The following is a 27,724-nucleotide window of genomic DNA, read 5'->3' as shown; positions in this document are numbered from 1 at the left end:
ACGGTACGTGAATGGATGATGAAGGTATGCGACTGGTGCAAACATGATAATCATGTGCTGTGTCATGTAACAACATGACTACATGCCAAACTCATGATGCGCTGGCGGCCGTTTCGCTACTTCATTTATACCAAATTTGGTATTACGGGACGTGAATGGATGACGAAGGTATGATACTGGTGCAAACATGATAAACATGAGATGCCGTGTCATGTAACATGACTACATGCTACGCTCATGATGCACCCACGGCCGTTTCGCCAGCTTCAGATGTACCAAACTTGGTACTTCGTGACGCCAATGGATGACGAAGGTATGTGACTGGTGCAAATCGAGAGATGCGTGTCATGTGAGAACATGACTGCATGCCACAGTGAAGGCGCCAGTACATTTCGACGTCACGTGGTGAGCGTGCTCGCCGGCGTTCATTTCGTTGCGTCGCGCCAGCGTTGCCACGTCAGGCGCAAGTCCTGCCACGTACTCGCAGGCGCGCGCCGCGCTGCGTTCGTTTCTTTGACGCATGCGCGTTTCAGTGCGTCCTGCGTCCCTCCGTCACGAAAAGAGGGAGACGCAGTGTTGTCCGGGTAACGCATCCACACGAAATGCAGCACGTCGCATTTCCCGCCGGTTGCCACCGGGCCGCGCCGACGGACGCTGGTCATGCCTGGCGTTTTGCTAACGTAGCGTCGCTGTGTCCAGTGTGCGCGCGCGTAAACGCTACATTGGAGTATATTGGGCGCTTCATGATGTGCGTGGCCGTTTTGCTAGCTCCAAATACACCAAATTTACTGTTACGTGATGTTGTTGGATGACGAAATATATGACTGGTGCAAACATGATAATCCTGACACGCGTGTCATGTAAGAACATGACAACATATCACGCTCATAGCGTGCTCGCGGGCGTTTCGCTAGCTCCACATATACTAAATTTGGTATCACGTGACACGAATAGATGACGAAGGTAAACGACACATCCAAACATAATAATCATGACACGGAAGTCATGTACGGCATCATTTACCTCCACCTCGTTACGTTGTGCTGATTTTAAAGTCATATATCATCCTTGCTCAGTCGTGCTTCGCATATCATCGATTCTCGCTGTACGTGCGATCTGCCAGTTTTTATTTTTTGCTGTCATTTTTTTTTCTAGCAAGCACGAATATGCCGGCATTTCTAACGAAATCGGAACGCATAACTTCTCTTGGAGCGAAACAGTTACAGAATCCAGTTTTGTTTTATGCTTCTGCTATATCAGCAGGAATACACCTACTTGTTCCGTGAGGTTGTAGGTTTTCTTTATATTTACTATCAGGCACCGTAGACAAGTTTGCCATTCGGGTTGCCACAACAGTTTTTCAAAAAAATAAATCGGCATATCCTACGTACCATAATAATCGACGTTATGCGGAACATGCGTAGGGAAGGTGACCATGTGTCGATTTTTATATCGCGCACGTCGTAAAATGACGGTAAATATATGTACAAACCTTGCACGCACAGACACACGTTGCAGATGCTTGTATAATCAATTTTTTGCACTAGCGTGATGATGTCAACGGTGAAGATGAGTATTAGCAACACCAGAAGCGACAAGCTGATATGAAGCGTTGATGCTCGCGAGGATGGTACCCTTGAACGCTCTTACATAAATCGACTTCAGCGCATGGCGCTTAACTACAATTGACGTTAATCCGACGTCACAATAGTACCGTAGGAATACATTCGTTATCATGATATAATTGGATAGCCAGCACGGCAACCATTACTAACGTTTCACGAGCGTTCGGGTATATTTGAAAAGAAGTTCTGACACCTGGCGTGACTTTGTGGTAGAATGCTTGATTGCCATGTATAATGCTTGGGTTCGATTCTTGCTGAGATCTTGACATTTATTCTTTGCATTCGCAGGATCAGCGTTGCCGATGTCAAGTGTTTCGCAACGCTCACGTGTTAAAACTGCTTTTATGTGTTCTCGTTGTTGCTGGGTAGATTCCAAGTGTCGATCGCCTGTGGCACATACCGCCATACCAGTGGCACATACCCGCCCGCAGGTTTGTGCCCCTCTTTAGTGAAAAGTGTTTGACGGCGTACGTGACGGTATTATGGAAGTATTCATGCCTAGACTATCGCGTTATATTCATGATATCTTATCCTCCTATATTATTTTGGTTCACACGATCACTAGAGCACCCAGACGTAAGCGGCTGGATAGATAGATAGATAGATAGATAGATAGATAGATAGATAGATAGATAGATAGATAGATAGATAAATAGATAGATAGATAGATAGATAGATAGATAGATAGATAGATAGATAGATAGATAGATAGATAGATAGACGCCAAAAGTGCTTGCAGTACGCAAAGTAATGCTTCGCACTAAAATGTTCGTCAGTGCTACAGTATATGTATCAGCACTATTTTTTGCATTTGGTCATTCTCATGGGCGTCGAAGTCATGTTATTCTTTGTTGACCATGCATGCTTACTCTGAAATTCTCGGCAATTACAAGATTTGAGAACGTCCACCGAAAATGCCGACTCAGAAGTGCGATCTGTGTGACAATACTTCTGTGAATCAGTGTGCCAGTTTTTTGAAGTGGTGAAGGAACAAGATGATGTACCAGAGTGGACTGTGAGCATCGGACCATTGCTACGAATGCCAAAGTATTGACCAAAAGTCAGCTGAGAGCTGACGACTCTTCATTGTATTTTGTGGTACTTTTGTATTTTGTCGAGTATGTGAAATTTGAACAGTCTTCATATTTATTTATTTGTTTATTTATTTACTTATTTAACAATACTGTAGGCCTTTGCACAGGCCCATAAGACAAGAGAAAAAAAAACTGGCAGATCCCACGTACAGTGGGAATCGATGACATGCGAAGCACTAATGAGAAAGGTTGATATGACATTTTGAAATCAGCCTAACGTTACGAGGTGGAGGTAAATGATGCCGTACGTACATGACTTCTGTGTCACGATTATCAAGTTTGGATGTGTCGTTTACCTTCGTCAGCTATTCACGTCCCGTGATACCAAATTTAGTATATGTGGAGCTAGCGAAACGACCGCGAGCACGCTATGAGCGTGGTATGTTGTCATGTTCTTACAAGCCACGCGTGTCAGGATTATCATTTTCGCACCACTCATATGCTTTCGTCATACATTGACGTCACTTAACACCAAATTTGGTATACGTGGAGCTAGCAAAACGGTCGCGAGCGCATCATCAAGGGCCCAATATACTTCAATGTAGCATTGACGTGCGCGCACGCTGGGCCAGCGACGCTATGCGTTAGCAAAACGCGAGCACTCTATAGTCCGACGCCAGGCGCGACCGGCCCCCGTGGGCGCGGCCCGACGGCAACCGGTGCGACATGCTGCATTTCGCGCCGATGCGTTACCCAGCCAACACTGCGTCTCCCTCTTTTCGTGATGGAGGGGCACCGGACGCGCTGAAACGCGCATGCGCCAAGGCAACGCAGCGCGGCGCGCGCCTGCGAGTAAATGGCAGAACCGGCGCCTGGCGTCACAACGCCGGTGTGTCGCGTCGAAATGAACGCTGGCGAGCACGCGCACCGCGTCATGTCGAAATGTATTGGCGCCTTGACGGTGGCATGTAGTCATGTTCTCAAATGACACGCATCTCATGATTATCACGTTTGCGCCAGTCACATACCTTCGTCATTCATTGACGTCCCGTAATACCAAATTTGGCAACAGCCGCGAGCGCATCATGAGTGTGGCATGTAGTCATGTTGTTACATGAGACGCATGTCGTGATTATCATGTTTGTACGTGACATTTACATATGTCGTTCGCTCGCGTCGTGTAATACCGAGTTTGGTACATGTGAAGCAAGCGAAATGGTCGTGAGCGCATCATGAGCGTAGCATGTATCATCATGTTGTTACATGACACGCATCTCATGTTTATCATGTTTGCACCAGTATCATACCTTCGTCATCCATTGACGTCCCATAGTACCAAATTTGGTATAAGTGAAGCTAGTGAAACGACCGCGAGCGCATCATTAGCGTGGCTTGTAGTCATGTTAATACATGACATGCATCTCATGATTATCATGTTTGCACCCGTCAAATACCTTCGCCATGCATTCACGTCCCGTAATACCAAATTTGGTATATGAGAAGATAGCGAAACTGCCGCGAGTGCATCATGAGTGTGGCATGTGGTCACGTTGTTGCATGAGACACTTGTTATGATTTTTATGTTATACGGTCTGTCGCTTGTCTTCGCCATGGAATTATGCCATGCCATACCGGTTTTTCAACATGTCATGTGAACGAAACTACCGCAAAACCTGCAGGACCATTCAATCTAAATCATGACATTCATAACAAACATGTCATGATTTTCATGTTACGACTAGTCAAATATGTTTTTCATACAGGTATGTTATGGCATACAAAGTTTGATATCGATACCATTATTGAAACGACCAGGAGAGCTAAAAGTCGTAGGTGGCCAGATAGCTATACGCTCAAAGTCGCCGAAGTTCGCCGAGAAATGCTTCGCATTTAAAATACCATTAAGTAAACAAAACAAACAGCGTTCTCGACTCGGGGTTGGCGTTTCACAGTGGCGTCTCGAGCACACATTTTTGGATGGTCTTGATATGCGCCCAGCCAGCGAACGGTCGAGAGTGAGGCGCGAGCGAACGAGAAAGTGGGACGCAAGGAGGAGAGAGCGTACGGCGAGAGAAGGAGTGGCGAAGCACTGCACCTGTCATGGTACCTGATTAGTTAAAACCTCCTTGATTGTACCTGACGGCCATAATGTCAGTGTCTTATCAACACAAACGCTACAGGAGGAGGATACAACTTTATTAAAAGAGATTTCATGGGTTTCGAGCTGGCCGCTTGTCTGCGGCGACCTCTTGTGCCCATGCAATGACTGTTTTCTGCAGTTTTTCGTCGAGGGACCGTATTAAGGTCTCCCATGTCGTTTCGGAGGGAGCTGGCAGAAGCTCTCTGGGTGGGGGAAGGCCCTCGCATTCCCAGAGGATGTGACTTTGGTTTGCTATGGCATTTTTGTCGGAATTTTTGCATGTTGAGTCAACCACTCCACCTTGGAATATCTCTAAGCGGTGAGGAGTGGTTAGGCTGTTCCTTTCAATCGCACTGCCCTGAGGCGGTGGCAAGTCACGTTCAAGTCAAGGAGGTGGGGGCTCTGGTTGCTAGGGTAGAGTGCCTCTATGAGGTGAACCAGCGCATCGAGACACTCCAGGGGCGAGGCTAAGCGCGCGTGCCCGCAGCTGTTGCTATGGGAGAGGGCGGTGAATGGATCCCGACGGACGCCTGACATAGCCCGACTATGAAATGCATTCGCATTTAAAAATCATACCTGATGCTTTGCCCTCAGCGTTCGGTTTAGGCGACGCGATGACAGTTTGTATTTCCTATTTTCTTGTTGTTCGGGCAGATGGACAGTGAACAGCACACATTCCGATGAAGGCAGGTTATCTGCGCTGTATGGGGGCTGTCATGTTACTTTGCATAATCGCGGTTAGGGTGTTTATTACGGTTACCAGGCGGTATTCGCTACGGTAATTCCGAAAGTGTGAAAGGCATGCGCGGAGGACCTACCAAGTAATGCTATTACGCATCATGCAAGAAGCATGACGAGAGCCCTTTTACCTCGAGGATAATGAAACAGTCACACCCTACATTATACCTTATGTGCTGAGCAAGCATACTGCCTGTGCACTGCTCGTAGCTTCGGCAGCGCTGCAAGGTATTTCTGAGTTGTAGCTCAGGCACCGCGGTACGATTTGCTGAGTATGATATCAATTCTCAAGTATGTTTACAGCGCACTTGTTTACACTTGGCCCGTTGGCGTTGGCAAGAAACACCTTCGAGCGATGAAGTGAACATGCGTCGCGTAATAACGCGTTGGACGAAGTGAAGAAAGGAGGAGAAGAAATCAATAAAATTAAATAAAAGTTATCTTCGAGATTCGAACCCAGACAGATATACCCACGGTCCAAAGGTGTGAGCACAGGGATATTCAGAGACGCTAGTGGAACAACCATTCATGGGAACCCTATGATTGTGTTGCTCAGTGCTAGAGATGAAAAAAAGGAGTACAAGAAAGGAGGAAAAGAACAAAGAGAAAAAAAATCAGTAAGAGGTAGAACCTCAACTTCACCTTCCTAAGCTTTCTCAAGCTTAACTGCCCCTCTCTGTGCTCATATGCCCGTTTCCAGGCATTATTGGCTATCTCTTGGCTAGGCTTGGCTCGTATGCAAAGGAAGGACTCTCATCTCTGCCCTTCCTTGAGGCTTGCCACCATCAGTGTGAAACTTCACTCCTCCCTCCTCTTTTTTTTACTGGACACTTCAGGGTGATTGATTGATATGTGGGGCTTAACGTCCTTGTCCTGAAACTACCATACGATCACGAGAGACGCCGTAGTGGAGGGCTCCGGAAATCGCGACCACCTGTGGTTCTTTAGCGGGCACAGAAATACGAGCACACGGGCCTACAGCATTTTCGCCTCCATCGAAAATGCAGCTGCCGCAGCCGGTATTCGACCCCACGACCTGCGGGTCAGCAGCCGAGGACCTTAGTAACTAGACGACCGCGGCGGGGCTTGACTACAAATAGCGTCTCTGTTAAAAAAAATTGCGGTAGCTTCGCACCAGTTTTGCCGAGCCTGAAGTGAGTGCGAAGCCGGGAAGCCTAATTTTGGGGGCGAAGCTCCTTATGGCGTCACCCGTTCGTCTCCCGTTATCGTTTGTAACCACTGGTGGCACATACCTGAGAGAGCGGTCCTTGGAATGTCCGCTGGATGGTGGTACTTGTATACGATGAATTCCTGATGAAAACTGGTGAGATGGCGGTACTTGGAGTGTTCACTAGATAGATGGACAGACGGACAAACACGCAGATGAACAGAATGATGGACGCACGAACGGACAGACAGAAAAAGGGGCGGACGGACGGACATACAGATGGACAGACTGATGGACGCACTGACGGACAGACAGACGAACAGACGGATGGATCGAAGAACAGACGGATGGACGGACGCATGGATGGACACACGGAGGGACAGACGCACTGACGGTCATGGGGAAGGACGGACGGAAGCACGGAAGGACTAACGAACGTTTCGCCCCCAATCATCATTCAATCCGTGGATATGCCGTAATTTGTTTGTTTCGCTTCGTTTTTATTTTTCTTTCTTCTTTCCTTCTCTCTACGTTTTCCAGCTTTTTTCTCTTTATATAGTTTATTTCACTTTTTCTGCCCACTGTGTCGTTTTGCTCTCTCTTTTTCTCTTTCTCGCTTGCTCCTTTTTTCATCTTTTATATTTAAAGTTTTATTTAAAGTGATTCGCACTTAATATATTATTCAAAGTGCTCGAAGAACAAGTGGAGGAGTTTCTTTGGAGCGATCGCGTGCTCAATATGCTACAGTTGGCTATGGTTTGCGTAATTTTGCGTGCGTTACGCCTTGTCTCGACGGCAGCATACGACCGCCTGCCCCCCCTCCCCCTCCCACACGCCCAAAACTGCTCGACTATCTCTGTTCTGCCGCAGATATATTTCGAATACCTTGGTCGGCAGAGTACACGGTGACTGGATATCTTAAATTACGTGGCGGCACTACACCGTTCGCACCTCGGTACAGTCCTCCGCACGGGGTCTTCGTAGGAGCGTCTTGGCCTCCTCGGCCGACTTGGCGTCGTCCATGAGGTCCTGCCTGAGCGAAGACCCTCCGTCGTCCGAGGCCGTCGCGTGGTGATGGTGATGGCCGGACGTCCAGTGGCGCAGCCGATTGAACGCCTGCTGCGCCAGCAGCAGCTTGGCGGACTTGCGGGTCCTGCGAGACGCGCATTGCTCCTTGTAAGCGCTTTCGCAATGTCCTCGCAGCTCTACACCAATTGCTACCCTATAGACCCTTGCAGAGGCACAGAGACACTTTTCATCTGTAAGGTGCTTCGCAATCACATCAAAGAGCCTCCAGATGGCCTTACAATTGTCAGTTATCATCCGTGGTTTTCGTTACCTCTCGTTATAAACTTCGCTGCACTCACCGCGCGCCACCACCATCTATCTTACGAGAGGGATCTCGGGCACTGCATCACTTGCAAACCGAAACTTTCCACATCTTGTCTCCCTGTATAGATTCTATCCGAAGTGTTGTGCTGGCTATTGTCCGGGCTGTGGCGGGTCACCCTCAGTGTTCCATGTAACGATCGAGTGCACCGCAAGCTTCTTCCCTCCATTGCCAACTCTCTTTTACACGCTAAGCAAAAAAGAGCTGTGGGACGATGCCCTCTCGGCGGACCTGCTGAGGTCTTACGAAGTATTATATAGCGGGCTGTATACGCATCGCCAGAATCATCCTATGGATCCCGGACTAGAGGTTCCTCCCATGCTTTTCGCTCAATCGCAATTAGTAATAAAGATAATTCTCTCTTTCGCCCACGTTCAAGACGACGTGTTGTCACTTTCAATTTGCTTTTCATGCTATGCTCGTGAAATGTTAGTAACAGACCTTGGAAAGGTTTCAGGTTAAGGATGGCACTCATTTTTGCAACTCATTTGGGTGCACTATGCCGTATTTTAGAGGGGAGTGGCAAAGGGAAGGTAAAAACCGAGGGATCGCCTCTCTACAGCCTCTTTAGTTAAGTGCCTGAATGAATACGCTTAGCAAGGTTAAGAAGCAGCGTGGCTGATGTCAAAACATCCTGCATGCTTCAAGTGAATTATCCGCAAACGGCGTAACTCTTTCACAGTCAGATGCTCTGGATTCAAGGATTGTACTCTGCTTGTGAACTGCACGTGCTAGTACATTCCTAGACGATTTGGCTGAGATATCGACAGCCCCGTCTCCGTCTTACCGTCGACAGCTCCTACCGAAATAGTGAGGTTTCCCTGAAGTATGAACCCACCTCTTCTCGTGCGTCGCGAGGTTCGAGATCTGAGCCCTCCAGTCAGCGTCCGACGCCCACGTCCCTCTTGTAGGTGACGATGACGAAGCAGCCGTGGTCTTATCAGAGTCTTGCACGGCGCGTCCCTTCTGGCATCCTTTGTCGGCGAAGAACTGCGCGAACAGGCCCGGGTCTGGACGCGAGGACAGCTCGTACGTGATGCTTTCCGCCTGGGACTCGGCTGCAGCAGCGGCGGCCATGGCCGTGTCATGCTGGATCGCGTGGCTAGCACCCCCAATACTTCAATCTATGCCACTCTATTTCGTATGCATAGCCATATGGCTTTACGCTTTACGTACTGTACCAAAGTGGGGCTGGTGATTTTCTGCGGTGAACAGACCAAAGCAAAAAGTTGATAATACCTAATACTTTCATTGTGGGCATTTGGTTTGGTTATTTGGGCGATGTGGATGCGCTTTGAAAACGCGGACAGACGGGGTAGCTTGCCCACACAGAGTTGCAACGCGCTGAAGATCGAATACTTGGTCGTGAAAACGCCTCTTGTCCAACATTTCACTTGCCATGCGTACAGTGCCTAGAATATACTTGCGTTTGCTCTTCTGTATACGTCGTCGACCTTTGGCGCTAGAATAGAATGAACTGTGCGTGTGCGCACGCTTCGAAATGCGTTCAAATGTGCTCTATTCCTGAGACCCACAAGGTTCAGCAAATGTAATGGGGCCAGGATGTCCCCCACGTAGAACTCGACAATACTTATTGAAGTTTTGCGATGTCGAAACGTGTGCAGAGACTGTGTTGTTCAGGCGCGCCTTGTCTATATACCTCCTCTAAACATCTTCCCCTGCCCCTATGGCTGGACAGTTGAAGCGTCCGCGTGAACGTGAAACAGCTACCCAGGTACCATGCATGTGATTTCTTCTATCCTAATCCGAAAAAATAACGAATATTACGAATGTAAGTATAAGTGTATAAGCATAACGACCGTGAACGTGTTGGCGCAGACTCAGACCTGAGAATTGATCTTACAGGTATGTACATTAGGCTGGTATCTATTATGCTTCGACGCCGTCTTGTGTCACTGGGTGCCTTCGACTATCCCTCCTTGACAGTTCTGGACTGGAACATCGCATATTCAAAAGCGCATTGGTTGATGGCACGAGTAGTCAGGCAGTGTATTCGTTTAATTCGAGTATCACGCATTACTCCATCCATCGCAGTGAACCACTGCTAATACATGACGCAAGAACCTTTGTCAAGCTGGTTGATAGCAAATCTTTTTCACGTCCTCGTGTTCGTTATCTTGCTGTAACGAATGCCAAATAAATTTATTGATTGACTGATTAATTTATTGATTGATATATTGATTGGCATCGTGGACATATTTTTTATTAGTTTTCGACTCACAGGCTTTTGCTGTAATAATGCACTGTTATCTAAACCAGCACCTTTGTTTTTCCTCCCAAGTCTATTCGAGAACCCCGCTGAGTTCAGCAGAGCACTTCCCCACGCTCCCGCTCCTGGCTGAAAAACACGCTACATTTCCCCAATAATACAGTTTCAGAGCCATGGCTTCCTAGGTACAGGGTTTTCAAGTTTTTTCGTTCTCTCGCACCCACCCTGCGTTTTTTTTGAGCCTTGCATTAACCCGGAGAGAGTACAAAAGAACACAAGAACTTGGGGACGCTTAGCGGCTGGCGGTACCAGAACTAAAGCCTGAACCACAGTTGCGCGTGGCAGCGCGTGGCGTGTAGACTTGGCGCCATGCCCTCTCCCTATCAAGGAAGAGGGTGAACGGCTACACGATGCTGTACACCCTCTCTCTCTATATATATAAGGAAAGTGCACGGCGTCGAGCTTACACGCCACACGCTGACGCGCTGCCTGCAACGCGTAAGTGTGGTCCGGGCACAGAACTCCATAATTTCCGGGCACTTGATGCAGTGCGCCGTAATGACCAATCCTCTCGAGAGGCGGCGCGGGCACTTTCCCGTTCAATCGGGGAGAGGGGGGGCAGCGAAGGGATGCCCTGAAATGCGCTCACTGAAATCGCAGCCAGGGCTAGTTTCGAGGACAGAAGTACGGAAGTAAGGTTTTTGAGACATGGCGCAGTGCTTACCAAGCTCCCTGTAGAAGATGTCGCAGGCGTCGCTTTTCCAGATCCAGTCGCAGTGGGCGCAGCCGTCGAACAGGTGTCGGAAACCGTGTTCATCACTGACTTCTGCGAGAACGCGTTACGACCACCGTAAAACATGGTGGGGCAACCCACGAGGTCGGCCCCCACAACTCTTTTAGATGCGAAGCAGCTTATGGCGGCGGCTTTGTCCCTCCATCCTTCCAGCGGCGCCCCCCCCCCCCCCCGAATGCGCATGCGTGTTAGCTGTCTCCCACCCTCCTCTAGGAATATACTTTATACGGAGTGGCGCGCACAACAGGTGGTCCTATAACAGTGACATCAGTGGTCTACAGGCTGGCGATGCAGATTATAAAGGAAAGACTGCAGGCATGGATAGAAGATGAGGGGGTGCTGGGGGAACTGCAGAATGGGTTTCGGAAACACAGGAGGTTGGAAGACAATCTGTTCTCACTGACGCAGTGCATCGAAATAGCAGAAAAGGAACACAGGCCCCTGTGGCTAGCATTCTTGGATATCAAGGGAGCGTACGATAGCGTGGTTCAAGAGGAATTGTGGGGAATACTGGACACACTAGGCGTGGAACATGTAGTCACTAATCTTTTAGAGGCTATCTATAAAGGTAACAAGGTAGTTAAAAAGTGGGAAAAACTGGTATCCAAGCCTGCAGAGGTAAAACGGGGGCTTAGGCAGGGGTGCCCCCTGTCACCCTTATTATTCATGATGCACCTACAAGGATTAGAGGCAAAATTAGAGGGAAGTGGGCTGGGCTTCAACCTCTCTTTAGTCAAACAAGGAAAACTTATTGATCAGGCACTACCAGCATTAATGTACGCAGATGATATAGTGCTAATGGCCAACAACAAGGAAGATTTGCAGAGATTGATGGACATATGCGGTAATGAGGGAGATTGGTTAGATTTTAGATTCAGTAAGGAAAAATCAGCAGTCATGATTTTCAATGACAACGAAGGTAGTGAGCTTAGGATACAGGACGTCACGCTAGAGATAACAGATAAATACAAATATCTGGCCGTATGGATAAGCAATGGGACCGAGTACCTGAAGGAACACGAAATATACGTGACGACTAAAGGTAACAGGAATGCAGCAGTGATGAAAAGTAGGGCACTGTGGAATTACAATAGGTATGATGTTGTGAGAGGAATATGGGAAGGGGTCATGGTTCCTGGGCTGACGTTCGGCAATGCGGTCTTGTGCATGAGATCAGAAGTTCAAGCAAGATTAGAAATTAAGCAACGTGGAATAGGTAGGCTTGCTTTAGAAGCTCACGGGAATACACCAAATCAGGGAGTACAAGGTGATATGGGATGGACATCATTTGAGGGCAGGGAAGCTAGCAGCAAGATAAAATTTGAGAAGCGATTGAGAGAAATGAAGGAGGAGCGTTGGGCTAGGAAGGTTTTCAGCTACTTGTACATGAAGAATGTCGATACAAAATGGAGGAAGCGAACCAGGAAGTTGACTGGTAAATACTTAGCAAACAGCAGGTGGCCAAACCAAAAAGAACTATCGGTTAAGAAGAAAGTGAAGGAAACGGAGACTTACATGTGGAAAATGGGCATGATTAAGAAGTCCGTACTAGAGATCTATCGAACTTTTAAGCAGGAAATTGCCAAGGAAAGGATCTATGATAATACTCGGGGTAGTTCTCTACTGTTTGAGGCAAGGACGGGAGTACTGCGAACCAAGATATATCGGGCCAAATACGAAGGGGTAGACACAGTATGCAGTGCGTGTGGAGAGGAAGAAGAAACTGCCGAACACTTGATAATGTTCTGTAAAGGGCTTCGCCCTATAGTTCAGGATGATGGCGCAGAGTTTTTCAAAGCACTGGGGTTTAGGGACCGGGAGGGCAAAATAGACTTTAAGCGGGTAGACTTAACTAGAATGAGGTTATCTGATTGGGGGCTAAAGTCAAGGCACGAGTGAAAATTAAACTCTTCACTGCAAAGTACGAATCCTCAAACTCACTTTTTAAGGAAAAAATAAATAAATATAGTTTTGAGTTCATTAAGTATTACGGCTTGGTGGCGCTAGCCACCGTCCGATCTTAGGGTACAGCCATATCCATCCATCCATCCATCCATCCATCCATCCATCCATCCGACAGCTGCATACTCCACTGGGGGCGCGCAGGAGTTTCGTGGTATAAAATGACGAAGCGCGCGTGCCCATGTTCCATGCTTAAGTAGCAACCACTGGCACGCGTATGCACGCGCCTACGCGTCAAAAGCGTCTAGTCGCGCCTGTGGAGGAAAAGGGCGCGCAACTACTGGCACGCGTCGACCGCGTTGAAGCCCACGCGTCCAAGGCCGATGCACAATGTTGCTTGACCTTTTGGCTTAGAACTCTCCAAGTTCAGCACAGAACGGCACGTTCATAACTGGAGCGGGTTTATATGTTTTAGAGGATATGAGAACACGTTAAAAAATTGATAGTGCTTCACCCACCACAGTTTAGACTACTTTAGAAGTAATTGACATTCCAGTGCCCAAAGTAACTACAGCGGTATGCACCAGAAATCAACATCGGGGCGTGCGCCACTCCCGCGAATGAACATTCGCGTCTAGCATACTGTACGTCTATCATAGGCGTGTGCAGAGTTCTCCTTAAGGAGGGGGGGGGGGGGGGCAAAAGTTTGTCACAGTGCCCCTCCCCAGGGCTGACTTAGCACCCCCTCCCTATTATGTTAATATATGGAGTTGACATTGAGCTCCCCCCCCCCCTCCTCTCTGCGGTGAATGAGGCGTGGCTGCCCTCCTGATCAGGTTTACAAACCACCGGGTTTCTATACCTGCACTACCAAAGTTACTAACAATATCTTGCATATGCTGGTACCTTCAGTATATTTACACAACATATTTTATATCAGTCAACTTAATAATCACGCCTGCAACTTCATGATCTGACAGATTTAAGTCAGTCATCAGACTACAATTGAGGCCAGAGTAGCAGGCTTTTGGCTGATGTGTGTGTTCGAAATATCCTTTAATGCAACAAAGCACACTTGGTTCTTATTGATACAACTGATATTGGCCATAAGATAGGAACCAAATACTGCGTAGAATGCCTTCGGCCATTTTCCATAGTCGAAATGTGCTCTAATGCAACTAACTGTGCCTGACACTTCATGGTGTGACAGATATCGGTCATAATATTGCAACTGAACCTTGCATTGGAAGACTTCTGGGTATTTTCTTTAGTCAAAGTATTCTCTAACACGACAAACGACACCCAACTATTGATGAACTCACATATATCAATCATAATATTAGAACTGAAACCTTAATGCAAGCCTTCTGGACGTTGTCTTTAGTCAAAGTATTCTCTAAAATGACAAACGACACCCAACTGTTCATGAAGTCACAGATAGCGGTCATAAATATTGGAACTGAACCCTGTATGGAAGACTTCTGGACGTTGTCTTTAGTCAAAGTATTCTCTAAAACGGCAAGCGACACCCAACTGTTTATGAAGTCGCAGGTATCGGTCATAATATTAGAACTGAAACCTTAATGCAAGACTTCTGGACGTTGTGCTTAGTCAAAGTATTCTCTAAAATGACAAACGACACCCAACTGTTCATGAAGTCACAGATGTCGGTCATAATATTAGAACTGAAACCTTAATACAAGACTTCTGGACGTTGTCTTCAGTCAGAGTATTCTCTAAAACGACAGACGACACCCAACTGTTCATAAAGTCACAGATATCGGTCATAATAACGGAACTGAATCCTTAATGGAAGTCTTCTGGACGTTGTCTTCAGTCAAAGTATTCTCCAAAACGACAAGCAACACCCAACTGTTTTTGAAGTCACAGATATCGGTAATAATATTGGAACTGAACCCTGTATGGAAGACTTCTTGACTGTTCTTTAGTCAAAGTATTCTCTAAAACGACAAATGACGCCCAACTATTCATGAAGTCACGGATATCGGTCATAATACTGGAACTGAACCCTTCATGGAAGGCAGCCAAAATGTTCTCCAATGCAATAAAACACACCCGACACATCATGATGCAACAGATATTAGTGACCAGATCGGAACCGAGCACAGTGTGGAACACTTTCGGATAGTATATTTATTTATTTTCAAATACGGCGGCTCACTGTGAGGCTACTGCAAAAGTGGCGTACATATATACAAAATGAAAGGATTTAAACAGTAATATCACATCAAGTGTGCCAAGGTTAACAAATATCACTACCCTTGAGTGCAGCCCTGTAATAAATGAGAGAAATAGGACATTAATATAATACAAGTGCCTCCAAAAAGTCAGACACACTGGTATTAGGAATCAAACCAAGTAGATCAATCCAGTTTTTGATAACTTTATTTGAACGTGTTAGAGAGCTCCACAAATGACTTCTAAGCTGGATGGTGATTGCGGATCAGTGCTGTGTTGAAGACTTCAGCACTTTGCTGGTAGTTTGAATATCCTTTAACATCTACAAAATGCATCTGACACTTCTTGATGAGACAGACATTGGTATTGAGATTATAGCCAAGCACTGTGGCTTTCACGTGTCATCAATTGTCAAAATACCCTATAATGCAATAAAGCATGCCAAAAATTTTTGATGGGACAGATACCGATCAAAGGTTTGCACCAGAGCACCGCACAGAAGTTTTGGCAAGTTTTCCAACAGAACTAAACTGAATTTGCTTAAGTGCATGCGTATATATAATCAAAGTTAATGCATACACTAAAAAACTGAACCGAAATGAAGGACTCCTTGCAAACACATACAAATATTCAATGTTCGGAACCATCGAATATCTTCAGCTCATTACAGTCTGGAGGAACAGATAAATACAAGCACAGCTCTGAAAGGTCTCATAAGTCACTTGAGGTACTTTTTGCATTTCTTCTATACAAAGTGCAGTACCATACTAGTGCACCTTCATTCATTCTGTGCATACATGTGGTGATCTTCTCTTCCAACAATCGTGTCATCGTGCAGCTGATTTCAAATCAGGTGCTTCTCACAAGGTTTTCAGTTATCTGTCCAGCTGTAAACAGAATGTGCATTATGTCATAGTAAAGTGTAAAACGACGAAGAAGCGCCATTGTATGCCTATAGCTATGAGTATCAGAATGAACTATAAATTAAGAATGTGTGTGTTAGAATTCCTCCAAACAACGTATGTGCTACTGAGCGTGGCAGAGAAGCAGAAGAAGCGAGAAGTGAAATAGCAGGCAATACCAGCAGCACTTAATCATGCAACTTTCTTTTTCGATCACCACAGCAACGCACGCTCGAGTTTCTGTCTTGTACGTGAATGGAAATGAGACCGCTGACAGCTCAATGTGTCAGCGTCGCTGGTACCCGACATGAAGTCACATCTCACTGCTACCAACCAGCGCACGCTTGTTATTAGCTTTGCAACACACGAAAACGATTAGCACCGAAGCCAACGAATGTTTCCGCGTCATACAATTCGCGAATACACTTATATAAGTGCGTACGTTTTCACATCACGGAAATGTGTTGGCTAGTGCGAGGTTCGCTTTCGGCGATGATGAATACCGATGTTGAAAACAAACACAGTGCAGATAAAAACTTCTCCGTATGAACTACGCGATATTTCGGGCGTCGTATATGGTGTCTATGTTGCGACGGAAACTACCGTAAAGTTTTTTCAGCCGATGTGCCTCGCATGTGCTGGTTCATACGAACTAGATGGTAGAGACCTGCGCTGGATGCAGATGACACCGATCTGAATTGCCTCCGCGGTAGGCGAGGGCTCACGCTCAAACCTTCGAACCTCCTAAGTCTGTTTACACTCGTTTTTAGCACAGAAAGTCACAGATCAAAGCACAAGAACACCCACATGCTCCTTTCGCTCGGCCGACGATCGCACACGGGACCGGCGCTAGCATAGCCGGCCGGCATTCGCTGGATTTGTCGGCGTCGCTTGAACTCGGCACGAAACCGCGTCACGCTGGTAGCACTCGCAGTCGTTCGTCGTGTCGTTGTCGTTCTAGGTTACGAAGCGGTCATTCAAAAACGTTTGGAGTAGTTTTCATGCTTGCTTTCAGCACTCGGCTGTCTTTTCGAAGCGGCGGCCATTAGGCACAGCATTCGGAGTCATCGCGGTCTCTGGTTGGTTTGCGCCGCTGTACGCGTGGTGACGTAGCGTACGCGAGGCGAAATATCAAGCCCGGCTTGATCCCTCGCGCCTGCTCGCGTATGCCCCTCCGACGTCGACGCCGAGAGGCGCATTTGACGCTTTTGACGTGTAGACGCGAGCGTACGCGTGCCAGTGGTTGGCACTTTACTCTCTTCTGCGCAACGCTGCGGCCAGCGCCAGCGCCAATGCCGCCACCTGTGTCAGTGATGCGGCAGCGCAAGCGTCCGCTCAGGCGAACCATCTCCCCGCTGCTATTCATCTACACATGGTTCCCTTTAGCTGGAATTGGTGTATTTTTTTCTTTTATCACTCCTATTCCCTCTATTCTTGTTCTGTCAGCTATTTAGTGTGATCACCTGCTTTCTGGAATGTGTGACACGCGACCGCAAACGCTTATGTCACAACCTCGACAGTGCATTTCTGGGTAGTCATAGTTTTGACGACAGCCCAGGGACGATTACGGCGGCGCCCATGCAGCCTTCATACGCCCCACTTATATTTATAGGGCTGCCCTCTGCCGCTGTGGTAGGGCCTTATTCGGGGCAGGGCGTGGCCTCCGAGACAACGGGCGCGCGGCCGTGCACCCGCGATCTCGGTGGGTATGGGCCGGGACAACCGGTATTGCCAGGCGCAAAGCGCCCAAGATGAACAGACGTTTCGCGATTTTCCCGCAAGGGTGCACGCGCCGAGGCACCACGAAAAAAAAATTCGGCAGACTCACGTACCTTGGGGAATCGATGTTATGTGAAGCATGTGCATGCATGACTGTGTTGTAACTTTTTCATTGAGCGAAACGTTACGAAGCTGCGCTAAAGATATGTACAAATGCACGCACAGACATACGTTAAACAGCCGCATATGCTTTATTTCACCACTTGTTTACAGTTGCGTAACGATGCTAACAGCAACATGGATATTAGCAACACCAGAAGTGTGGTAAGCTGACATAAAGCGCTGCTGCTCGCGAGGATCGCAGCCCTGGACACTGCTAAATAAATAAACTTAAGCGGATGACACCTCACTACAATTGATATCAACCCGATGAAATGCTCATAAAATTGGATAGCCCCGGCACAGCCTCCACTATTGGCGTTTCACGAACAGGGTCTGTTTGAAAGATAGTTCCGAGGCATGACGTGACTCTGTGATAGAAGACTTGATTGTCAAGCATAATGCTAGGGTTTGATTCCTGCTGGGACGCTGACATTTATTAATTGCATTCGTCCGGTCAACGCTTCAGATATCCGCTCTTTTTTCTTAACGTTCAAGCGGTAAAATTACGCATTCGTGCTATCTCCGTTCCAGGGAAGACAAACTGTCTAACACCTGTGGCATAAGCCCGCATACTAGTGGTACACAAACACAGGCAGGCATGTGCCACTGTTTTTCGGGAAGTGTTTGAAGACCTGTGCGATGGGATTGTGACAGTATTCATGTCATGACCAGTGAGTCGTATTTTCAATGATGGTGTAAATGCTGCAGGCCCGTGTGCTCAGATTTGGGTGCACGTTAAAGAACCCGCCCCGCCGCGGTGGTCTAGTGGCTAAGGTACTCGGCTGCTGACCCGCAGGTCACGGGTTCAAATCCCGGCTGCATTTCTGATGGAGGCGGAAATGTCGTAGGCCCGTGTACTCAGATTAGGGTGCACGTTACGGAACCCCAGGTACCTAAAATTTCCGGAGCCCTCCACTACGGCGTCTCTCATAATCATATGGTGGTTTTGGGAGGTTAAACCCTACAAGTCCTCATCATCATGACGTCAAAGAACCCCAGATTGTCGAAATTGCCGGAGCCCTCCACTAACGCGTTACTCCAAATGCTACCTTGAGGTAGCATATACAGTAACTCTATAGCTAAAAACGCAGTACAGCGCCGGCTCCAAAAGGCGGCAGGAAAGCAAAAGAGACTTATCCACGCCACGGGCGGGAGTTCAACCCAAAGTTGCCCCAAGCCCGTCTACGGAGGCAAAAAGGCTCACGGCGACACGTCGCTAAGGGAAACAATCAGGGCCCTATCACTCGAGCGAGGGCAAACTCTGTTCGCATCGACTTTGATATGTACGGATCGACGTAGTACGACCACGCGTGAACACACCGCACCGCTCCTCGGCACAGCGTTCGGAAGGGGCAGCGACAGGTCGCAAGGCGCCGTTGACGAAGCGAGCTCGTCTGGGCGAGCTCCAAGAACCAAGGAGCCGACAGACGGGAAAGGAAAGGCGTGCTCATCCTTCGCTGTCCAGAGGATTTCTCACTCCCGCCGGGCACGCATGCGATACGTCTCGTGAGACCAGAGAACACCTATGAGACCCGGAGCGCGGCGCCACAGTCGAGATCCGGTGCGATCAAGTACCGAGTGAGGGAGGTCAACGTTACTCCCGCTATCTCATCACCGGCTGCCCGCGGAGGAGCGGAGTCATGTTTGGGCGTGAGAACGGTAGAAATAGGTGGAAAAGCCATCGCAATGGCCGTGGGCTAGCCTTTTTGACGAGCTGACTACCAAAGATTAGAAAATGTGCGTTCCAGAACAAATAGTTACTGCGTCATATATATATATATATATATATATATATATATATATATATATATATATATATATATATAGAGAGAGAGAGAGAGAGCCACCGAGAGGGTTTTTTTCTTTATTGTTGAGTCACCGAGAGGTACCTCCTTCAACATTCAAACGGCAAGATATTCATATCTACCACTTACCGCTGTTGGCGGGCATATCGGGGGGGGGGGAACTGTCGTGTTTTCAGCAATATCAAGAAGATGGGGCACTGAGAGCACGGCGGCTCATATCTCTCACGCGTACTTTGCACCATGTAGAGAATAAAAGGGTGTACGCTCGATCGCGCGCCCTTATTTTGCAGGGGGGAAAATCGTACCTCTTGGCTAGCCTTTGAGATTCGTCGGAATGATTCTGTTGTAGTTGCCGGGCGCACAAAGGTCACTGCAATCGTTACAGAGCCTCCGTTTGCGAAAAGGGTGCGCTTTTCAGCCACAGCGAAGTACAACCGAGACGTTTATTCGCGTTAATCTGTACCTGTGAGTACGTTTTGTGCGTCTTTTGTGCGTGAGAAACGCGGGGCATGTTTCGATCTGCTTTCCATTCTACGCGTGACCTTCCAATTTGTATCTATCGCGTTCATTGCTTCGCCTTTGCGGCAAAGCTGTGATTTTTTTTCTAAACACACCTCTGGGAAGCAATCGACGTCTTGCTGTTGTTAGGCCTTTTTCAGAAATTTTCGTGAGGCCCTGGAAATGTAAGATAGCCAGCTTGATTACAAGCGCTACTGACTAATTGTGCTATTTCAATGACACATGCTACAAAAAACAATATTCCTGGCTATTTCCTGCTTTGTTTTCATTTCAAATAGCTTTTGTGTTTTGCTGGACTGACTGAAGGTGACAGCAGTTCTGTAATGAGAGGTCGTCATATGCAGAATGAATTGAAAGCTTTTCGTCGTGTTTAAAGACGCCATGACATCCAATTTTCGCTCATAATCTGTGTTGTGTGGGTGAATTCTTGGGCGTTCGCAAACCAGCTAGCGAAGTTTCAGCACATTCGATTAGAAACTTAATTTAAAACGAGCATTTTTATAAATACGCAAGCAGCCTAAAAGTCTGGCAACACAGGCGCACTCACAAGCCGTGACGTAACAAGCCGGTTGCTTTGCAGGCGTCTGTATTCTGGCGAACAATCTTTTTTCGTGGTCAGTTGCGCGTGCAGCGGAGCTATTAGAGCTTGCTGGAGCACGCCACTGAAAACTAAACAATATGCAGCGGCTGAAACGGGTAGAAGACGGCGGCTCTACTCCGTTAAGCACATGACGTCACACACGCCATGTCAAATTGGCGGTCGTTGGCGGTGGGCGGGGACTGTGGCGGTGTTTATAGCCGCTGACTTCTAGCGGGTTCATTTTGTAACGAAATATTCTTTTAGAGTCCATTTTTTAATACACGCGCGATAGACTCTCCACTTGTATATTTTGCTAAATACCGCAATTGGGTGGGTGACGGTGTCGTGGTCCTTTCAACAAGCATGCACAAATCATCATGAGCGGCCTTAGTGATGGCTTCTCTGGGAAACCGCCTTTTTTTTTCTCTTTGTCTGCTGGTTCGGCGCCCCGCATGCCTTTGCCGTGCCAATTAAGTATACGCGTGTTGAGTAACAACCAAACAGGGAGGTTTGGAGAGAAACAGAGCGAGAGTATATACGACTGAAAGTCGGCTGAGCTCATACGGATTCATTAATTTAAATACGGCGTGATAAAAAAGGACTCAGAAGACTGTTCTGGTATTTTTAGTCTTTCCGCCAGGCCGTCTTCCTAAAATATAGAAAATACAAAAATATTTGGCCAAACGGGAAACTGTTCGAAAGTGCAGTAGGTAGGAGTACTTATCAGCCACTAAAAATATGCCCACGTATACTACTGTAAATCATGGAATACGCAAGTATGGTAAATTGGAGATTAAAGCACCAGCACACAAGCTGAAAGTACAAGAAAGGCTCTACAGACTTGCAGCTGACCCAATCACAACTATGCCTTTACTGGGGGCGAGAAGTGAACTACAAGGACAAATCTGTCTCTGCAGCACCTTCAACTGGCGTCACCTTGAGGCCATTTTTATGCAACTCATCATAAAATGTAGATAAAAGACGTAAAGTGGTTGTTAATATGATGCTGTTTACTTTCAACAAGATACCGAAGAATTGAGCCACAAAGCGCACCGTGTTTATGCGTTGTTAAAAGTGAATTGGCCATGAATATTGACGCTAAATGACAATCTAGAAATTTTCTCTTATAATCTAGGGATTTTTCGATGGTTAATCTAAAGGGCTAAAACGCTGTTTTAGGTTGGCATCACGAAATTAGTAAAAAAAGTAGCTGCTTTAGAGGGCGCGAGCGCAGTGAATTGATGGGGGAACTCCAACAAAACGTGCGTTAGCTGTTGAGAAGTGACATGCATATTTCAAAAAAAAAGAGATACGCGAGCTAAGCAACGAAGGTCGAGTAGTTAATGAGCAGGCAGGTATTCGGAGCGTCGTTTTGAATCATTTTGCAAAGCTTCTTGGCTGTAGGGACATCTTTTTATGAACGACCGCTTCAGGGATGGTTTAATGTGACGTATAGACGCGGTTCATAAAGCAGAGATCACTATTGCAGAGTTACAAAATGGGTAGACGCCAGGTCCTGATTGATTGAGAACTGCTTTACATACTTTTTTTTTGAACCTCAGCAAGAGCCCCAACAGGTGTCACCGTCTTTCACAACGCGTATATTGTATCGATCCACAAAACAGACGACGCTGATAAGCAAAGTTAGTAGAATCTTACCACCCGATAAACCTTACCAACGTGGATTGTCATTTTCGTGAAAGTATCCACCAAAACTGTCATTAAAGCTCTTGTTGGGACTTGTTAAACACGTGGTATTGTTGAAAGGTGTAGTATTGCAACTAATATACAAATTGTGTGAAGTGTGTTAGCAGTTTGTGACGTGGTTGGTGACCACGCAGCAACGATTCAGTTGGACATCGCGAAAGCATCGGGCCTTGTCCACTCACTTACGCAACTCACCATGAGGTCATATATTTTCGATGGTGTCCGCTTGAAGACAACAGAGTCTTCAAAGGATAATTTATCAGACTATAAGCGGATTCAGTGTTTCACTGTGGGGAATCCCTAAAGTGCACCTCTATTAAGTGCACGCGTGCTTTCTTACATTTTCGCACCATCGAGATGCGGGCACCATCATCGGGAGTCGAACCCGAGTCCTCGAACTTTGCAGTGCAACCGAGAAACAAAGTTAGCACTGCGACGTCTAGTAGCTTACGCGCCAGGAAAATAAAAAAGAGAAACGCATGACGCAGTTCTCGTGCATGGCGTAATTAAGTGACGTCAATTCGTGAGGTCTCGGTGGAACGATTGTACGCCTGTTAGTTGTGCAAACGCTGGTGTATGGTATCCCCCGCAGTTCGATGACGGCTCATGACGCAAGTGCGAACGAGCGTCTTGAGCCCATGGTAGGTAATGAGCGTGCTGGTTCGTGCGTTGTTCGATCATTCGTATCAATTGCTCGACGGAACAGAAGTTCACAGTCCTTTCAGCTAACCCTAAGGAGTGTGCAGGCGATAGCCCATGTTTTAAGGAGAAGCTAATTAAATCGATTTGATATATATATATATATATATTGTAACGCGGACTGAAAGAGCGAGGAAGAAGAAGAGATCGGACGCGCTCGAGCGATGGTGATTCGGCAGTGACGGTAGAGCGCTGACATTTTTCATTGTAAATAAACCCATCACATCCGTAACAGCTTTGGTGGAGCGGTGCTGGGTAACTTGCCATCCTGGACCCCGCAGCAGAAGTTCTTCGAAGAAGCAGACGCTTAGCTGGCCTACCTCCGGACAACATCAGCATGAACGACGACACAGCAATCCCATCGACGTCCTACGCTGCTGCATCCACCAGTGCCACCAACACGGCACAAGGTGGCCATCGACCTCGACAACCAGACTACTGGGCACCTGAGCCACGAATTTTCTCAGGTAAAACTGACGAAGACGTGGACGCTTGGCTAAAACACTTCGACAGAGTGAGCCGCTACTACGAATGGGGCGCACCGGCGAAGCTCGTGAACGTAGTATTCTTCCTTGCCGGGACAGCCTTGCTTTGGTTTGAGAACCATGAACATGTCCTCCCCACTCGGGATATATTTGTTAAGGAACTGAAGGCCTGCTTTGGGGACACGAGTTCCATGAAAAAGAAAGCTGAGCAAACGCTGTCACGTAGGGCTCAGTTGCCCGGCGAGACGTGCACAACCTACATTGAAGAAGTGTTGAAGCTTTGCGGAATTGTCAACGCAAATATGTCTGACGAAGACAAAGTCGGTCATTTGTTGAAAGGCATCGCCGAGGACGTGTACAATTTTTTGATAACAAAAGAAAACTTGAACACTCCTTCGATTTTCAGGCAGCAGTGTCGCGCATTCGAGGCGTTGAAGACCCGAAGAATTTTAACCAAGTTCGGGCGCTTGGACAATGTTCCCACTGTCGCAAGTATGGACGTCGCCACCTGCGAAGACATTTCCTACCTCGTACGTCGGGTAGTTCGAGAAGAGCTCGTACGACTTCAAGCAGGTGACGTTCACCACCAATGCTCGTTCGCCGCGTGCCCCGAACCACCTCCCTACTGGATGCGAGAGCGTCACGTCGAAAACCGACCACGCACAGAAACTGCAGATTTTACCCCGCGGCTTCCGTTTTCCCCGACGGGTCGTGGCCACCACCGGATGTCATCATCTCGACGTGCCGCTGCGGACCCCCGACCGTCGTCAACCAGACCTCTACCAGAAGATTACTATGCTTCATCACAAAATGTTGCTGCGGAGCACGACCCGTCTCCGCGTACTTCTGCCACCTCTGCTCCGGCTAACGTAAGTCGACAAGTCCCCGTTTGCTACACATGTGGTCTCCCAGGGCATATTTCGCGCTTCTGTCCCAGACGGCCGCCTGCACCGCCACGTTTTTCGACGTATCCGGCTCGTATGTACGAAACGCCTGTGCCGCCACGTTTTTCGACGCCCCCGCCTCGTATGCACGAAACCTGGACCTCTCACTCGGCCGACCACCGTCCCTGACAGCAATGGCCTAACGAATTTCGCAGCGAGCCCCCTGCCTCCGAGAGAAGCCTGACGCCGCCTCCGACACGGTCCCGCCGGTCGCCGTCTCCGCGTCGTCGGTCACCTTCCCCGCATCAGCTGGGAAACTAACTGGTGCGACCGATGGAGGTGCGGTCGCGGGACGGTCAGTTTCGCCAATTCCTCCTTCTGCTGTAATGTTGATGAACAAAGTGCGTGTGTGTATAGACGATGTAGATACTCTTGCTCTTGTAGACACTGGTGCTGCTGTTTCGGTTATGAGCCTTCGTTTCAAACATCGTTTCTTGGGTCACAAAGTTATGTTCGCGTGGAATCGTAAAGAAACTTTTCGTGGAGTTGGAGGCGAAACGTTATGCCCTGTTGGTATTTGTTCAGTTGTACTCACGATTGGTGGACAAAATTTCCGAGTTGAATTCACCGTACTGGCTCGCGCAACTCATGACATCATTTTAGGGATAGACCTCCTTCATGAATGCGGCGCTACGCTTGACTGTGGAACTGGAGAGATTCTTCTACAAAGTACGTTGCCCGCTGCAATAGTTGACGATTTTCCGACTCTGCCCATCGATGCTCTTTCGTTGTCTGAAGATGTGACGATCCCTGGTCGGACAGCAGTGTTTGTACCCGTATGCTCTTCTCATGTCCGCTCAGGACCCTGCACTGGACTTGTGGAGCCTGATCATGCAAACGCCATTAAGAAGAATGTGCTGGTCCCACGGTCTGTCCTTACAGCCATCGACGGACATGCTTGCTTGTGGGCACTCAACGCAGCCTCAGAGACTGTTGTTCTACCAGCCGGATTCAAACTGGGTACGTTCGAGGAGCAGGCCACAATTGACGTGAGAATGGTCTCAGAGTCTCCAGCTATCAGTAAGACTGCGCCCAACTACTCAGCCGAGATTAAACGTATGATCAACAAGTCGTTGCCTCCTTCCGAGCAGAATATCCTTGAGGAGGTACTTACACGCTACGCGGGAGTCTTTGATTTCGCTCAAAACAAGCGTTGTTCCATGTTGCCCGAATCCCGTATGCACCACCGCATCAACACGGGAGATGCTACACCGATACGCCAGAAACCCTATCGCGTATCCCCGTCAGAGAGGCAAGTGATCGCCGATCAGGTCAACGACATGCTGCAGAAAGGCGTTATTCAAAAGTCAAGCAGTCCCTGGGCAGCTCCTGTTATATTGGTAAAAAAGAAAGACAACTCTTGGCGATTCTGTGTAGACTACCGCCGTCTCAACGCCGTCACAAAGAAAGACGTGTATCCGCTACCACGCATCGACGATGCTGTTGATTGTCTGCACTCGGCCGCCTACTTTTCGTCTGTCGACATAAGGTCTGGATACTGGGAAATACCAATGCATCCGTCTGAAAAGAGAAGACTGCTTTTGTCACGCCTGATGGATTATTTGAATTCAACGTTATGCCGTTTGGCTTATGCAATGCCCCAGCTACCTTCGAGCGATTCATGGACTCCATCCTTCGCGGTCTCAAACGGGAGATATGTATGTGTTATCTCGATGATGTAATTATTTTTGGCAAGACATTCTACGAACACAACCATCGGCTTAGCGTTGTTCTAGACTGCGTCAAACAAGCTGGTCTCGTTTTAAACGCAAAGAAGTGTCATTTTGGTGAGCGTCAAGCCCTTGTGCTTGGATATCTAGTTGACAAGGACGGTATACGACCAGACCCGCACAAAATCAGTGCTGTCCGAGGCTTCAAGCAACCGACGTCTTTGAAGGATCTCCGTAGCTTCGTGGGCCTGTGTTCTTATTTTCGTCGGTTTATCAAAGACTTCGCCCAGCTTGCTCATCCCCTGACAGAGTTGCTCCGCAAAAACACTCCATTTCGATGGACCATTGAGTGTGAGGCTGCTTTCGAGCAGCTGAAGTATTTGCTTACTTCCGGGCCCCTCTTGCGCCATTTCGACCCGGAGGCACTCACGGAACTGCATACAGATGCTAGTGGTATCGGAGTTGGTGCCGTGCTAGTTCAATATCACGATAGCCGGCAGCACGTCGTGGCGTATGCAAGTCGTACTTTGACTAAGGCGGAAAGGAACTATACGGTCACCGAACTGGAATGTCTTGCAGTTGTTTTCGCCGTCCAAAAGTTCAAACCTTATTTGTACGGCCGGCAGTTCAAGATCGTCACAGATCATCATTCGCTTTGTTGGCTTGTCGGACTACGTGACCCAGCTGGTCGGTTGGCTCGCTGGGCCTTACGGCTTCAAGAATATAATTATTCTGTGACCTACAAGAGCGGTCGATGTCACGCAGATGCCGACTGCTTATCTCGTCTTCCATCCCCAACTGTGGATGCTGATGATGATGATTTTGACAACTACCTGGCCGCAATCTCATCCAACTTCCCAAATTTGGATGTCTTTCGTCACGAACAACAGCGTGACCCTTCGTTGAAACCAATGATTGATGTGGCTCGTAGCTCTAAACGCGTCACGCCATTCGTGATTCATGACGCCCTAATATATCGCAAGAATTACTCCAGCCATGGTTCCACACTACTACTCGTCGTGCCAGAATGCCTGCGTCTTGCGGTATTCCAAGCCATGCACGATGACATCACGTCTGGGCACCTTGGATTTGCCCGAACGCTTCACCGTATCCGACAACGTTTTTACTGGCCTTGACTCTGGAAGACCACCAAGCACTACGTCGCAAGTGTTGATGTCTGCCAACGCCACAAACAACCTACCACACCATCGGCCGGCCCACTGCAGCCGGTTAAGCCACCGACATCACCATTCGAAAAAGTCGGCATAGATTTACTGGGCCCTTTCCCCAAGTCTACCACCGGCCGCCGCTGG

General features: G+C 47.9%; 2 protein-coding genes across 2 annotated transcripts in view; one reads left to right on the top strand and one right to left on the bottom strand.

The window, feature by feature from the left end:
* The window catches only part of LOC142774724 (uncharacterized), a 78,947-nt gene that overhangs the window by 19,044 nt on the left and 32,179 nt on the right, over positions 1 to 27,724 (top strand). The gene's annotated exons all lie outside the window — the stretch shown is intronic.
* The window catches only part of LOC142774849 (uncharacterized), a 74,589-nt gene that overhangs the window by 17,131 nt on the left and 29,734 nt on the right, over positions 1 to 27,724 (bottom strand). Inside the window, exons 3-5 of the mRNA XM_075875991.1 lie at positions 11,050 to 11,151; positions 8,934 to 9,153; positions 7,657 to 7,858 (exon numbers count right to left, since the gene is read on the bottom strand). Coding sequence (XP_075732106.1) covers positions 7,657 to 7,858; positions 8,934 to 9,153; positions 11,050 to 11,151 — 524 coding nt within the window. The remainder of the gene's footprint in view (positions 1 to 7,656; positions 7,859 to 8,933; positions 9,154 to 11,049; positions 11,152 to 27,724) is intronic.

Source organism: Rhipicephalus microplus, chromosome 10 (assembly GCF_043290135.1).
Source record: "Rhipicephalus microplus isolate Deutch F79 chromosome 10, USDA_Rmic, whole genome shotgun sequence".
In the NCBI taxonomy this organism is placed as follows: Eukaryota; Metazoa; Arthropoda; class Arachnida; order Ixodida; family Ixodidae; genus Rhipicephalus; species Rhipicephalus microplus.
This window is presented reverse-complemented; position numbering and strand designations above follow the sequence as displayed.